General features: G+C 38.4%; 1 protein-coding gene across 2 annotated transcripts in view; it reads left to right on the top strand.

Annotated features, from left to right (window-relative positions):
- Window positions 1-15,650, top strand: part of cables1 (Cdk5 and Abl enzyme substrate 1) — a 60,056-nt gene that overhangs the window by 17,345 nt on the left and 27,061 nt on the right. Inside the window, exons 2-4 of one of the 2 annotated variants that reach the window (XM_088348218.1) lie at window positions 2,097-2,168; window positions 5,043-5,135; window positions 10,467-10,544. In XM_088348218.1, the coding sequence (XP_088204344.1) occupies window positions 2,097-2,168; window positions 5,043-5,135; window positions 10,467-10,544 (243 nt within the window). The remainder of the gene's footprint in view (window positions 1-2,096; window positions 2,169-5,042; window positions 5,136-10,466; window positions 10,545-15,650) is intronic. The other variant, XM_088348227.1, reaches the window with a different exon arrangement.

Genomic DNA, 15,650 nt, shown 5'->3' on the forward strand with positions numbered 1-15,650 from the left:
CCCCCAATAAGCAGGTTAGCGCCTTACATGGCTGCAAGGCCGCTATTGGGAAATGTGGAGCACATTGTAAAGCGCTTTGGGAAGTCATTGACTTGAAAAGCGCTATATTAAAAAAAATGCAGATCAAAATGCAGAGTAATCCAAAAGTAATTGAAAGTAATCCAGTTAAAGTAACCCTACCCAACCCTGCACAGAAGTTAGCATTTTAAAGACTAGCTGCTCAAGGTGTCTCGTCTCCAAAACCGCCATGTTTTTTTTCAACACTTTATGTAAAAAGCAAGTTGCCGAACCTATTTCGGTGCAGACACACTTGCTGGTGTGAAAAATGTATCTTGCTAGTGACAAAAACGTGTTCATCAATTTGTTTTCTCAGTGTCTGGTTTATTTGTCAGCATTTAACCACATTTGCTCAGCTATTGTCGAGTTGTGAAGTTGAGAAGTTAATCAGTAAGCGTTTGGGTTTGCTCATGAAAGTTTTAGCATGTAAACGTGTTTTAGTTTCCACTCTGTGGATGTCGGTCCAGGGTGTCAGTACGACTATTTCCTTGCAGATCCAGGGTGGTTTTTGATTCTTCATTAACATATTTTCAGCTAATTTTTACTGTTTGTTTGAACCAAAAGTCATTATTTTGGGTTCAGTGGGTACGCCTTACATTTCTTTTCTGTTCCTATCTTCGCCGTCATGCGAGAAAAGGTATTATTATTCAAATTATTTTTCGATATACTTATTTAATTTTTTATTTTTTTTAATTTTTTAGTATGTACCGTAAGTTCCGGACTATAAGCCGCTACTTTTTTTCCCAAACGTTCAACCCTGCGGCTTATTCAGTGACGCTGCCAATTAATGTAATTTTTCTAACGGCCGCCAGTGGCGCTCGAGTGCAAAAGGTAGGATTTAGACCGGTGGAATATATGCGCCGAGGAAGACTGCAACAACATACCCTCATCATGCAAATTTCAAAAAGAAAGGCACATGACGCAGCTTTCTAAACTCAATCGAGCAGTCTGATAAAGAAGGAAACCGAGCTACTGCACGTGGATTTTACCTTGCGTGCGTGTTGATAGCATGTTTTTGATTAGTGTGGGACTACGTCTATATGACAAAGTCTCTTTCCCCTACTGGGGTAGACGACATTGAAGACGTTGTTATAAGGAGGAAGATGAGGACGGTGTACCGTGGTATGAAAAAGTACGGTGTGTTTTCTTATCAGAGCCGTTTACTGTATTGCGAACGTGTTCCTAGTAGTGTTTTGCTACCCTTCACAGGCACGGTTTGGGATGAAAGTTATATTATTGTTAAAGCTTTGAAAACTCTCTCGGTGTATCGTCTTTCTTTGTAAACATGTGTAACCATGTATAATATGTATTTTTGCATCTGTATATTTTTGTAATGTATTTATTTTAGAAACTTATTCTGATGTTTTGCACGAGCAAATGAGAAAGAAAAGGCGGGGCAAACGCGGGCTGACGGGAAGTGGAGTAAAGGTGAAACGTGTTTGTGGACGCGGCCGACAATAGTGGATATATATTTTTCCCACCCTTACCTTTGGAAACATACACTTTTTTCCTTGGATTACTTTCAACGGGCACCCGGACTCTGGAGGTCTGCATCAAACCTTAAGTACCGGTATCATTTTCCGTTCATTTTGCCGGCTTTGATTTTTGGACCGTGTCGGGTATGGGTTCATTTTGTGTTTGTGTTGCATTTTTTTCAATGTGGGCACATGCGGCTAATATACAGATGCGGCTTGTGTATGTACAAAATCGGTTTTCCTCCCGAAATGTGGTGGGTGCGGCTTATAATCAGGTGCGCTCTATAGTCCGGAATTTACGGTAATTGACATGAGGCTTTTCAATGAGTAAATTGGGGCTTAGTTGCATCATTCATGTCTGTACTAAAACTCCCATCGTGTTTAGCAGGATATAAATATTCCAGATAAGGGAAACTGTAGATTCATTGTGTTACTCTATTAAATATACATAATGTTTTTATATATGTTTTTGGAAATTCCCTTAATTCGGGAGTTACGCAAAAAAGTTGGGTGAATACTGTCGTACTTAATATTTTGTAGTAATTTCTGTGTTTTTCCTTGCAGACGCCGGCTCATCTCCCAGCGCTCCTCGTTAGAAACGTTAGAAGACATTGAGGAGAATGCTCCTCTCCGCAGGTACGACTGGGCTTCGCTTCAAGACTTGAGATATTGTATTGTGATAAAGGCTGGCAACCAGTTCAGGGTGTCCTCTGCCCACTGCCCGGAGATGGCTGGGATGGGCTCCAGCCCCCCGCGACCCTAATAAGGATAAGCGGTACAGCTAATGAGATGAGATGAGATATAGTCTTATAAGTGCACAATAAGCGTTTCTTTTCCCACCGATATAATTTTTTACAGAGCTTCTGGAAACCTATCCCCAAAAAGTAGTGTTGGAGCTTGGCTTATAAATCAATCCATCAATCAATACCTTACATCAGGGGTGTCAAACTCATTTGAACTCGGGGGCCACACCATAGAACAAATATTCTGTCGCGGGCCAGACTAGTAGATTAAAGAGAAAGAAAAAGAGAGATAAGGAAATAAGAGAAAAGGGGAGGGAAAAGGAGAGAGGGCGGGAGAAAGAAAAAAAAGAGAGAGAGGGAGAGAGCGTGAGAAACAAAAGATAAAAAGTTGTGAGAGAGGGGGAAAAAAAAGGGAGAGGAAGAAAGAAACCCAAAGAGAAATAGAAAGAAAGCGCCAAGGGTATGAAGATAAAAGAAAAGCGCCAAGGGTATGAAAAGAGAAAAGAGAGAAAAGGAAAAAAGGAGGTTATGGCAAAATAGGTTAAGAGAGAGAGAGAGAGAGAGCGCAAAATAAGTTAAAGAGAGAGAGAGGGCAAAAGAAGTTAAAGAGAGAGAGAGAGGGCAAAAGAAGTTAAAGAGAGAGCCAGAGAGAGAGAGCAAAAGAAGTTAAAGAGAGAGAGCAAAATAAGTTAGAGAGAGAGAGCAAAAGAAGTTAAAGAGAGAGAGAGCAAAAGAAGTTAAAGAGAGAGAGAGCAAAATAAAGAAAGAGAGAGAGCAAAAGAAGTTAAAGAGAGAGAGAGAGGGCAAAATAAGTTAAAGAGAGAGAGAGAGAGAAAGAGAGAGGGCAAAAGAAGTTAGAGAGAGAGAGAGAGAGACAGAGCAAAAGAAGTTAGAGAGACAGAGCAAAAGAAGTTAGAGAGAGAGAGAGAGAGAGAGCAAAAGAAGTTAAAGAGAGAGAGAGCAAAAGAAGTTAAAGAGAGAGAGAGAGAGAGCAAAAGAAGTTAAAGAGAGAGAGCAAAATAAAGAGAGAGAGAGAGCAAAATAAAGAGAGAGAGAGAGCAAAAGAAGTAAGGGTAGGAAAAATATATCAGATGAACACATTTACTCACGCAACTCCTTTTTCTTTAACCAACTTTTTACCCCCTCTTCTTTCCTTGTCTGTCCCTCACCTTTAGCGGTCCCCACTTAAACTCGGCACCCCGCGTTTGTTCCGCCCCTCACTTTTCGTTCATCCGTGCAAAACATATCAGAATAAGTGTCTAAAATAAATACAAATAAATACATTACAAAAATATACAGTTGCAAATACATATTATACATGGTTACACATATTTACAAAGAAAATATTTACACTGACAGAGTTTTCAAAGCTTTAATAATAATAGTATAGCTTTAACAGGGCAGTTAATGGTAGCTACACTCGAGCGCCGCTGGTGGCCGTTAGAAAAATGACATAAATTGGCCGCATCACTGAATAAGCCGCAGGGTTGAAAGTTAGGGAAAAAAGTAGCGGCTTATAGTCCGGAATTTACGGTAATCAAGTTAAAGTAACCCTACCCAACTCTGATTATACAGGCACAACAGCACTGTGATCTAGACTCTGTAATACTGTAGAAAGTACCAGCTAACTAACTATCAGGTTATCGTAGTTATCAAGCAAGGGAGCTATCTATCAGGCTAGCTAGCTAGCTCTTTATCTAGCGAGTTAGCAAATGATCTATCTGGGTAGATGGATGGATAAATTGGTACAGTTATAGTACCGTATTTTCCGCACCATAAGGCGCACCTAAAAGCCTTTATTTTTTTCAAAAGCTGACCATGCGCCTTATGATACAGTGCGCCTTATATATGGATCAATATTAAGTTGCAAAGTCTTGCAACTAATGCAGCAGCCGCTGACTAGATTTTCCCCCGAAGGCGAAGTCGTCCGCGGTGTATGCTGGGATTTATATACCCGCGTTTCATTTCCTAACCAATGTGTCAATCATCATTTGAATCAGTCACTATTGGCTAAAGTTATTCGGAAGTAAAGGGGGCGGATCCTTTTTATCATTTACAGGCTGGCATAGGCTAAAGGGGCAATTGGCCGAAAAAGATGAATGTGAATAGCATGTTGGGTTGACGGCATAGAGGAAACAGTATTTTACTATTCTGTTCTGTATTTGTAAATATTTTACTCTCCTGGATTTACTACACTCACGGATATAAGAGGACCATGGTTGCACATTATTATTGAACACAACGACTTCGGTGAGCTACTCCAGCTATATATTTTCCCTGTATCTTGTTTCAGACTGAACTCGATGTTTTTGTGATAAGCGGTGCAGATAATGGATGGAATGGAGTGTCTATTTTTAAATTAAACTCAATTGCAAGTGTTTATTGTCATATGCACAGTAAAGTTGCGAGCGAAAAAGAAAATAGAAACTAAGGAATGGTTGGCATTTCTTGAATCCCAAGACTTTAACCTTCAGTATGATATTTGGAACGATGCATTTGAGTGACATCATACGGACACCGCATCCGCACGTGTTTACGACACGTATTTGCTTCTTTGCAAGCTTTTGGAATGGTAAGGGGGTAATAAGTTTGACTCAACTATCTGACTGTTTTGTCGACGTTCCCATTGTAGCACCTTATAATCCAGTGCGCCTTATGTATGAAAAATATAGGACCAAAAACTATTTTTTCGGGGTGCTCCCTATAACCCGTTGCGCCTTATAGTGCGGAAAATCCGGTAATTTTCTCCCCACTTTTTCCACATCAGGTGCCGAACCTTATCGGGTTCCCCTCGACCAAAGAGCTTCAAGAAGATCCACTTCATTAAGAACATGAGGCAACACGACATGCGTAACGGAAGGTAAGAGGACGGAGAACAGAAAACTCTTGCGCACAACTCACTTTAACACTTGAGCATAAACAAGGTTAGATGATTTTGGGAGATTTTTAGGTGGCCAACAAATCATTTCTAGGCAGTGAAATTCATTTAGAATTGTTACTCGGAGTTCAATAGTTTTTTTTTGTATGTTTAGAAAGCTACAGGGAAGAAAATAAGTATTTGAACACCCTATTAGAAATCATGGAGGGGACTGAAATTTTCATCTTAGGTGCATGTCCACTGTGAGAGAGATAAACTAAAAAGAAAAATCCAGAAATCGCAATGCATCATTTTTTTAACGATTTATTTGTGTGATATAGCTGCAAATAAGTATTTGAACATCTGTGTATCATCTAGAATTCGGACCCTGAAAGACTTGTTAGACTTCCCACCTGCACTCCATATATGTTGTTGGCTGCATAAAGACACCTGTCTACCCCATACAATCCAAGATCCCTCCTGCAGTGTGTGCAAACCTGGTGAAAGACTACAGGAAACGTTTGACCTCTCTAATAGCAAACAAAGGCTACTCTACCAAATGTTAACATTCATTTTCTCAGGTGTTCAAATACCGTATTTTCCGCACTATAAGGCGCACCTAAAAGCCTTTCTTTTCAAAAGCTGACCATGCGCCTTATAATACAGTGCGCCTTATCTATGGATCAAAATTAAGTCGCAAAGTCTTGCAACTAAGGCAAGCAGCCGCCGACTAGATTTTCCCCCGAAGGCGAAGTCGTCCGCGGCGTATGCTGGGATTTATATACCGGCGTTTCATTTCCTAACCAATGTGTCAATCATCATTTGAATCAGTCACTATTGGCTAAAGTTATTCGGAGGTAAAGGGGGCGGATCCTTTTTATCATTTACAGGCTCGCATAGGCTAAAGGGGCGAAACAAAGCCTGCAATTGGCCGAAAAAGATGAATGTGAATCACACGTTGATTGGGTTGTACTACGGCAGAGAGAAAACATTTTTTACTATTCTGTATTTGTAAATATTTTACTCTCCTGGATTTATTACACTCACGGCTGTAAGAAGATCATGGTTACGTATCATGATTGAACGTGATGGCTGCAAGAGAACTTCGGTGAGCTATGCGGCTTTATATTTTCCCGGTATCTTGTTTTAGAACGATCTTGATGTTTCTGTGATGAGACTATTTTTAAACTAAATTCAATTCAAAGTGTTTATTGTCATATGCACAGTAAAAATAAAATGGAAACTAAAATGTTTGGCATTTCTTGAATCCCAAGACTTTAACCTTCCGAATGATATTTGGAACGATGCATTTGTGTGATTGGTGACATCGTACAGACACTGTTTCCGTACATGTCTGAGACACGTATTTGCTTCTTTGCAAGCTTTCGGGGTAATAAGGGGGGTAATAAGTTTGACTGAACTATCTGACTGTTTTGTCGACGTTCCCATTGTAGTGCCTTATAATCCGGTGCGCCTTATGTATGGAAAATATAGGACCAAAAACTATTTTTTGGGGGTGCGCCCTATAACCCGGTGCGCCTTATAGTGCGGAAAACACGGTACTGATTTGCAGCCATATCACACGAATAAATCGTTAAAACAATCGTGCATTGTGATTTCTGGATTTTTCTTTTTAGTTTATCTCTCTCAGTGGACATCCGCCTATGATGAAAATGTCAGACTCTTCCATGATATGATTTCTAAGTGGGAGAAATAGCAAAAGAGCAGGGTGTTCAAACACTTATTTCCTTATTGTAAAAGTACAATTAATATAAGTGCTTCAAATGATAAATTGGAACATTTTCTGAATGCTCCCTTCACATTTTACATAATGCATTTTGGCTAGCAACAACCAGGCTAGCAATATCACGAAAATATCACGATCACTTTGTCTTGGTTTAAGAATAAAAGTGCTACAGCTAAATTTTGGGGGTAAAAAGACTTTATGGATATATTTGGTGGCAAAAAAATATAAGTTCAGGAGAGTTGATAGGTTCATGTCGAATCCTGTTTTTCAATTGTTAGCTTAGGCTAGTTAGCTTATTCATCGTGGACTTGGATATGAAAAAAATCCAATTTTGTAAACTCTGCTCCTGTTTTTGTTTTTTTCTCTCTCTAAAATATTCATCTTGATTTACTAAAGCAGTTAAATATTTACCCAAAATCCACGATTTGTCTTAATTGATACTGTTATTAGATCTCTTCTGGGCCCTAGATTTTTTTGTTGGTCATTTATTTGTGGAAGCATTTTTTGGTGGTTTAAATTTTTTCATTGTATTTTTTTTATTTCGATCAGTGTTTTTTTATGACCTTAATATTTGCGCTCTCCATGTTTTATTTTGTAATTTTTTTAAAGCAATTTTGTTTTCTTTTAATCACATTGTCCATTTTTTTGTATATGTATGTGTGTTTAAATTTCTATATTGTTATTATTACTATTTTTTTTTATTATATTTTTTTATTTAGATCAGTGTTTTTTTATGACCTTAATATTTGCGCTCTTCGTGTTTTATTTTGTATTTTTTTTAAAGCAATTTCGTTTTATTTTAATCACATTGTCCATTTTTTTGTATATGTATGTGTGTTTAAATTACTATATTGTTATTATTACTATTTTTTTTATTATATTTTTTTATTTCGATCAGTGTTTTTTTATGACCTTAATATTTGCGCTCTCCAAGTTTTATTTTGTATTTTTTTAAAGCAATTTTGTTTTCTTTTAATCACATTGTCCATTTTTTTGTATATGTATGTGTGTTTAAATTACTATATTGTTATTATTACTATTTTTTTTAGATTAGTCTTTTGATTTTTTTTGCTGGTCACTTGTCTTTTTCTTTTCTTTTTTTAATAAATCCAAAAAAATGAATTGATACATTACACAGGCTAATAAAACACTTCTCTGAGTCCAATCATCTTAAATCCAAATAAAATAAGAAAATCGTTAAATAAAATGTAGGTAAGGGTAAAGTGTGAAAAATGGGCCTGCCAAAATTAAAACGACAATATTGTTCATTTGGTGGGTTTTTTGCTCAATTCACTGTTGTGTTTCTTCTTTTAATATTAAAAAAAAAATACATTACATTTAAAATGTGAATAAATATAAATACAACAAAAAATGCAGAATTTCATTTTATTCTAAATATTCTATTGTTTTTTTAATCTAACACAACAATGCTACGATCACCCTAAGAGTGATTATTCTAATATATATATATATACAGGGTTGGGTAGGGTTACTTTAACTTGATTACTTTCAATTACTTTTGGATTACTCCAATACCAAATATGCTAATAAAAGACAAAAGAAACTAAATAGGAATAAAATGACTAAATTTTGCGCAGGCTTGGGGAGTAACGGAATACATGGAACGGCAAAAATGATGTTTGCAAGCTGTTTGGATTTATTTTCATTTTGTTTCTGTCGCATTTGATGTTAGTTTTGCCGGAGATCAAAGAGATCAAAGCCAGGAGAGAAAACTTACCATGTGTTGTGAGTCATCATTTTATTCATATTTAATTTATTTTGTCTTTTATTAGCATATTTGGAATTGGAGTAATCCAAAAGTAATTGAAAGTACCGTAAATTCCGGACTATAGAGCGCACCTGATTATAAGCCGCACCCACCACATTTTAAGAGGATAACCGCTTTTGTACTTACACAAGGCGTTCCTGTATATAAGCCGCATGCTTCCACATTAAAACAAGATAACAAGATAAAATGAATTTAAAATTAGTAAAAACATTTCCTACCTATAAAAGAGTAAGATCTTTTATAATTTTACTAAAACAAAAGTAAAAAATACATTAAAATTCTACTACTACAATTAAAAACAAAAATAAATAACCTCATGGATTGACTGAATTTCTAGTTAACGTGAGGGATATATTTTCTTATTTTGTACTATTATTTTTGACTGGTTTCTTGACTAAAAAAAGAAAAAAATAATAGTTACCGTAAATTCCGGACTATAGAGCGCACCTGATTATAAGCCGCACCCACCACATTTTAAGATGAAAACCGATTTTGTGCTTACACAAGCCGCACCTGTATATAGGCCGCATGCGCCCACATTAAAACGTGTAACACAATCACAGATTTAACCCAAACCCGACTTTGAGTCCCACCATTGTAAAGTAAAGTACACAGTCCAAATACCACAGCCGGCAAAATGAACGGAAAATGATACTGGTACTTAAGGTTTGATGCAGACCTGCAGAGTCCGGGTCCCGTTGAAAATAATCCAAGGAGAAAAAAATGTATATTTCCAAAGGGTAAGGGTGGGAAAAATATATATCCATTATTGTTTGCTGCGTCCACAAACACATTTCACCTTTACTCCACTTCCCGTCAGCTCCCGTTGTTTTCGCCTCTTCTTTTTGATTCGCCCATGGAAAACCAGAATAAGTCTCTAAAATAAATACATTACAAAAATATACAGTTGCAAATACATATTATACATGGTTACACATATTTTCAAAGAAAGACGGTACGCCGAGAGAGTTTTCACAGCTTTAACAATAATATTATAACTTTCATCCCAAACCGTACCTGTGACGGGTAGCAACACGCTACTAGCAACACGCTCGCAACACAGTAAACAGCTCTGTTTAAAAAACATACCGTGCTCATCTTCCTCCTTATAACTGACGTCATCAAAGCCGTCTTCCCCAGTATGGGAAAGAGAATATGTCATGTAGACGTCGTCCCACGCTCCCTTATTCAAAAACACGCTAGCAGCACGCCCGCAAAGTGAAGTTTACGTGCAGTAGCTCTGTTTCCCTTATTATCGGACTGCTCGATTGCATTTAGCTTGAAAGCTGCGTCATGTGCCTTTCTTTTTGCAATTTGCATGGTGAGGATATTTCTATGCTAATTTAATCTGCGCACAAGCTAAGAAGTTGCAGTCTTCCTCGGCGCATATATTCCACCGGTCTAAATCTTTTGTACTCGAGCGCCGCTGGTGGTCGTTAGAAAAATTACATAAATTGGCCGCATCACTGAATAAGCCGCAGGGTTGAACGTTTGGGAAAAAAGTAGCGGCTTATAGTCCGGAATTTACGGTAACCAAGTTAAAGTAACCCTACCCAACCCTGTGTATACACATATATATATATATATATATATATATATATATATATATATATATATAAAATCTCACTTTTTAACGTGTTTTTTTGTTGTTTTTGCCTGGTCTTTGAATCCTTTAGTACTGGTACTGTTAGTACAGCATAACATGGAGTTTCGGCGCAGTGTCTTTGGAAAGAACGTCGGCGGCAATGGGAGCATGAGCCGCATCCTCGGTCCTGATGAGCTTGTTTTGTTTTTGTAGGATAGTCCTAATCAGTGGCAGAAGATCCTTCTATAGTGTATTTTCAGTGCTGCCCTATCGAGATTGTAGCCAAGCCGGGTACGTATCCTGCAGCATGATCACTCTCTTCTTCTTCATCTGTGCTTCTTTCTCTTCCCCATCCTGGCTTCTTCTTCTTCTCTTTTTGTGCATTTTGACCCGTAGGCGCGTGAGCTAGCATGTTAACTGCTGATTTCGACCGGGGCAGTTTGGTTTATGTCAGCCTTGCTCCCTGAGGTCCTGGAAGATGTTTGCATGGTCACCAGGTGAAAGTGTGGTGTCTTTTGGAGTTCCGCTGATGGTTGTGGGCAAAATATGTTACTGAAAACAAATTGTGGGTTTGTTAAAGATACGGCTTCCTTTGTTTTTTCTTCCACTTTTTAGGAGCTCCTGTGGTGATTCCTGCTTTGACTAACTTATTCAGTGCCAGTCGTTTCTCCCAAATGGGGAATGCTGGTGCTAGCCTTTTTTTTCATTTGGAGTCATTTTTTTGGTATTGGAGTAATCCAAAAGTAATTAAAGGAATCCAGTTAAAGTAACCCTACCCAACCCTGTGTATATATGTATACAGCAGGGGTCGGGAACCTTTTGGACTCAAAGAGCCATAAAAGCAAAATATAGTTGTCTGTCCCTGTGTGCCCTGCGATTGGCTGGCAACCAGTTCAGGGTGTCCCCTGCCCACTGCCCGGAGATGGCTGGGATGGGCTCCAGCCCCCCCCGCGACCCTAATGAGGATAAGCAGTACAGCTGATGAGATGAGATGAGATATTAATTTTATTTTGGGAAAGAGCCACGCCATGTATTATAGAATAGAATAGAATAGAATACACCTTTATTGTCATTGTTACAAAATGGGTTAACATATGGTGACAACGAGATTGGGCATGACACTCCAGTTTCACACATTCACAGTGAGGTTAAAAAAAAGCCAAGAAGATAAAGGAACAGAGAAGATAAGGTTATAAAACAAGGAGGATAAGGTTATAGGTTTAATTTAAACACAATTTACCCAAGAAATGTAAATTTTATTTATTATGAGACAAATTTAGTAAATTGCTAAATCCGCACCCCAGACAAAAGCTTAGTCTTCAGCACATTTATTTTTGATAAAAATTATGAAAAGAGATCCCGTGTCCCAAAATCAACAAACATACCACTTTAAACTTGTCTCTTTCTTGCAATTACCGTAAAATCCGGACTATAGAGCGCACCTGATTATAAGCCGCACCCACTACTTTTGAAGTGATTTGCCACTTTTGTACTTACACAAGCCGCACCTGCAAACTGATGCGCTTACCTTTGGCGCAGACGGCGTAGGGCGAGAGATGGGAGGGAGTGCTTGCACTTTTTGCATAGCTCCACCCATCCCTCCCACTCACCCAATCAAATAACTTTAAGTTCTCTTTCCGGTGTTTTGGCGTATTTACAGTTTGTTCTGTGGATTGATCATAAGGTATCTGAACACTGAACACAGATTATATAGTGAGCTTTTATATAAAGGATTCTTTAGCGTTGTACAGCTAAAACGAGTTTTTTTTGGTGTGACACCTTGACTGTAAATTGTAGTGAAAAACGTGCCCTATATATTCTAAAAAGTACTGCTTTTTAATTCAGCTTTGGTTTGGCTTTGCGTGTATCTGAACAGGATTAATAGCTCATGTTTTGAACGAGATGGAGAAAATTTGCATGCAATCAAATTTGCCTCTGAGCCATAAGCACTCATAGAAAGGGCCATATATGGCTCGCGAGCCATAGGTTCCCGACTCCTGCCCTACAGGAAATTTAGCTCTGTAGCTACAGTACTGATGCTGCCCTACTTACAAACGAGATTCCATTTACTTTGATCGTAAGTTGCTACAGTGCTATATTTTGTATGTTTAAGGTTTATATAAGTAAGTTTAAGGCTTGTATAAGTGACTTGTATTGTTTTGTACTAAAAAAAATCAACGTTTCATAAAATAATATGCTCTATAAAGTGAAGTTTAACTTACTTTTGGAAGATGGGCTTCAAGAGTTAGGCGACTTCCTCCTCCGTGGTAAAAAGTGGCCGAAAAAAAGCGATCCAACCAGTTTCTCAACCGCATCAAGCTTTCTTATTCCACTTTCATTTCAAAAGAAACGGCTCACCTCTTCTTTACACTTGACACCAGGGGTGTCAGTCATTTTTACTCGGGGGGGCCACACGACAGAATAAACATTATCTCGCGGGCGGGACTAGTAGATTAGAGAGAAAGAAACAGAGAGAGAAAGAAATAAGAGAAAGAAAAGGAGAGAGGGTGGGACAGAGAAAGAGAAAGCGAGAGGGAGAGAAAATAGATAAAAAGAAATATAGTGAGAGAGGGGGGAAAGGGAGAGAAAGAAATCCAAAGAGAGAAGGAGAGAAAAATTCAGGCCGATCCTGAAAACCGAAACTGCAAAGACTGAAACACAAAACCTGACATGAATTACAAATAAATAAATAAATAAATAAAACATATTTTTCCACTGACTTGATTAAAATGCATAAATAAAAACGACTAGCTTCTGATTTCAATAATTGTATTAGCTTCCCAGAAAACAACAGAAAGAGAAATTAAGTGCTTTGGAAAAAGAAATCCTGTCCGACAACTAAATGTCATAGTAAAATTGCTGAAAGGTCCAAAAATCAAATACATAATACAAGCATGTTCATTCTACTTTAGTCCAGTAGGAGTCGGAGTAGTCACAAAACTTTATACAGTAAGCACTAATTTAATGTCATATATGTGCACATGAATAAATGACGTTATAGACGTAAAGAAAAAATGACATTTGGTGTGACATGACTACAACTGGTATATTGGAGTTAGCGGGTGGATGCAGTTCATTGGTTACCACCCTATTCCTTAGCGAGTGTAACGATGCATGTATCCGCTTCATATTTCATAATTGCAAGCTCTGCTTCCATGGTTATCATGTTTTTGCTCCCCCCTATAGCATCACTGCAAGTCCTTAAGTAATGCAGTGTTGTATTACACTAACTCACAAAGTCTTTACAAAACACAAGATTCTAATTGGAATGAAGAGAAAGGCATTGTGGGAGGTAGTTCAGCCAATACCATACCGGCGTTTTCATGATGCCTTGCCTCAAACCAATAGTAGACCGGCATCGTAGACGAGTATCTCGTCAATTTCAGTAACACTGCCAAGTTTGACCTTTATACGTTTTGGGGTACGTAAAATGGGATGGTCTTTATTGTCATTGATATCAATCAATTGATATCAAAACATTGCATTCAACAAGATTGAACATGGCACTCCAGGGTAAACAAATAATGAAGATTTTTAAGAGAAATAAAATAGAAGACTATCAGAATAAGAGGCAGAAAATAAAATACCGTAAATTCCGGACTATAGAGCGCACCTGATTATAAGCCGCACCCACCACATTTTAATAAGAAAACCGATTTTGTACTTACACAAGCCGCACCTGTACATAAGCCGCATGCGCCCACATTAAAAAAATGTAACTCAAACACAAAATTAACCCAAACCCGACTTTAAGTCCCGCGATTGAAACTAAATGTCCAGAGAGTTTCTATCGCTCTCTATCTCTCACTTGCTTTTTCTCCGCTCTCTGTGTCTTTTTACCTTCTTTTGCTCTCTTCCTTTTTTCCTTTTCTCTTTTGTCTCTCTTTCTTTCCCCTTCTCTCTTTCTCTTTTCTCTCTTTCTCTCCCTTCTCTCTATTTCTCTTTGGATTTTCTTTTTTCTCACTCTTTCTTTCCCCCTCTCACCATTTCTCTTTTTGTTTTGTTTCTCACGCTCTCTCTATCTCTCTCTCTTTCTCTCTTTCGCTTTTCTTATTTCTTTCTTTCTCTCTAACCCTCTCTCTCGCTTCTCTTAATTATCTCTCTCTCTCTCGCTTCTCATTTATCTCTCTCTGTCGCTTCTCTTATTTATCTCCCTCCCTCTCTCTCTCGCTCTCTCTCTCTCTCTCTCTCTTGCTTCTCTTTTTTCTCTCTCTCTCTCTCTCGCTTCTCTTATTTATCTCTCTCTCTCTCTCTCGCTTCTCTTATTTCTTTCTCTCTCTCGCTTCTCTTATTTCTTTCTCTCTCTCTCTCTCCTCTTATTCCTTTCTGTCTCTCTCTTGCTTCTCTTGTTTCTTTCTCTTGCTTCTCTTATTTCTTTCTCTCGCTTCTCTTCTTTCTCTTGCTTCTCTTACTTCCTTCACTCTCTCGCTTCTCTTATCTCTCTCTCTCTCGCTTCTTATTTCTTTCTCTCTAATCTACCCATCCGGCCCCCGAGAGAATGTTTGTTCTGTCCTGTAAAATATAATTTGTATCGTAAATACTTTTCACAATACGACGATTTACCTTTTTAGAATTGGATCCTAAATACATAATCCACGATAGGAATCTTTCAGGTCATGAGATTAAGACTGATATAGCACTGTTCAAGCAAACGGGTCGTTTTTCCACTTTCATCGTCGGTGTGGTTGGAACGCGTTTGGGTCCTGCATGCTGCATGGAGCAGGGGTCGAATGCCATGTGGAGCATGTTCCTAAGCAACGTCTGGCACTCATCGGTGTTTTCTCCCTTGGATGCTTGTCCTTCATTTGTTTCTACTGTGTTATTACCAGACTCGGTCGTAGATGACCTAAGATCCCGTTTTTACCCACCTTGTAACGCTCCTTTTATTCTAACCTCGCCTTTTCAGTTCAATGTCCTGGAAAGTCATTTTCTTTTTGAAAAACGAGGCCGGGACAAACAAATGGGACGTTCAGGCGGTCAGTCGAGCAGTGTTCGTTTTACCTGTGAAAAGTGATGGGTCCCGGGGACTCGCATGCTCAAAAATCTATGGGTCCCAACCAGTGTTCCCTCTAATTGCGCACTGCTCGCACATTCTCGGCGCACAAGAAAATCTAGCCAGCGCACAAAAATGAGGACTTAAAATTACTAATTAAGAAGCGAATTAAGTCAAAGTTACAGTGCATGAAGGTACAAATACACAGGTTCCCCTGACGTTGTGTCCTGAATGCGGTATTTTGAAGTCGAGTCGAAAGAAAACGAAGTTGAATAAAATCAGCAGAGTTTGTCGAGAACCGGCTTCTTCGGCTCGGCTCACTAAAAGGAACCAGCTCTTTCGGGTCCTAAACGGCTCTTCGGGCTGTTTTTGCTTCTTTCATCCCAACATGACCAAATATTAAG

This window comes from Urocampus carinirostris, chromosome 1 (genome assembly GCF_059441175.1).
Source record: "Urocampus carinirostris isolate Australia breed hairy pipefish chromosome 1, RoL_Ucar_1.0, whole genome shotgun sequence".
Classification (NCBI taxonomy): domain Eukaryota; kingdom Metazoa; phylum Chordata; class Actinopteri; order Syngnathiformes; family Syngnathidae; genus Urocampus; species Urocampus carinirostris.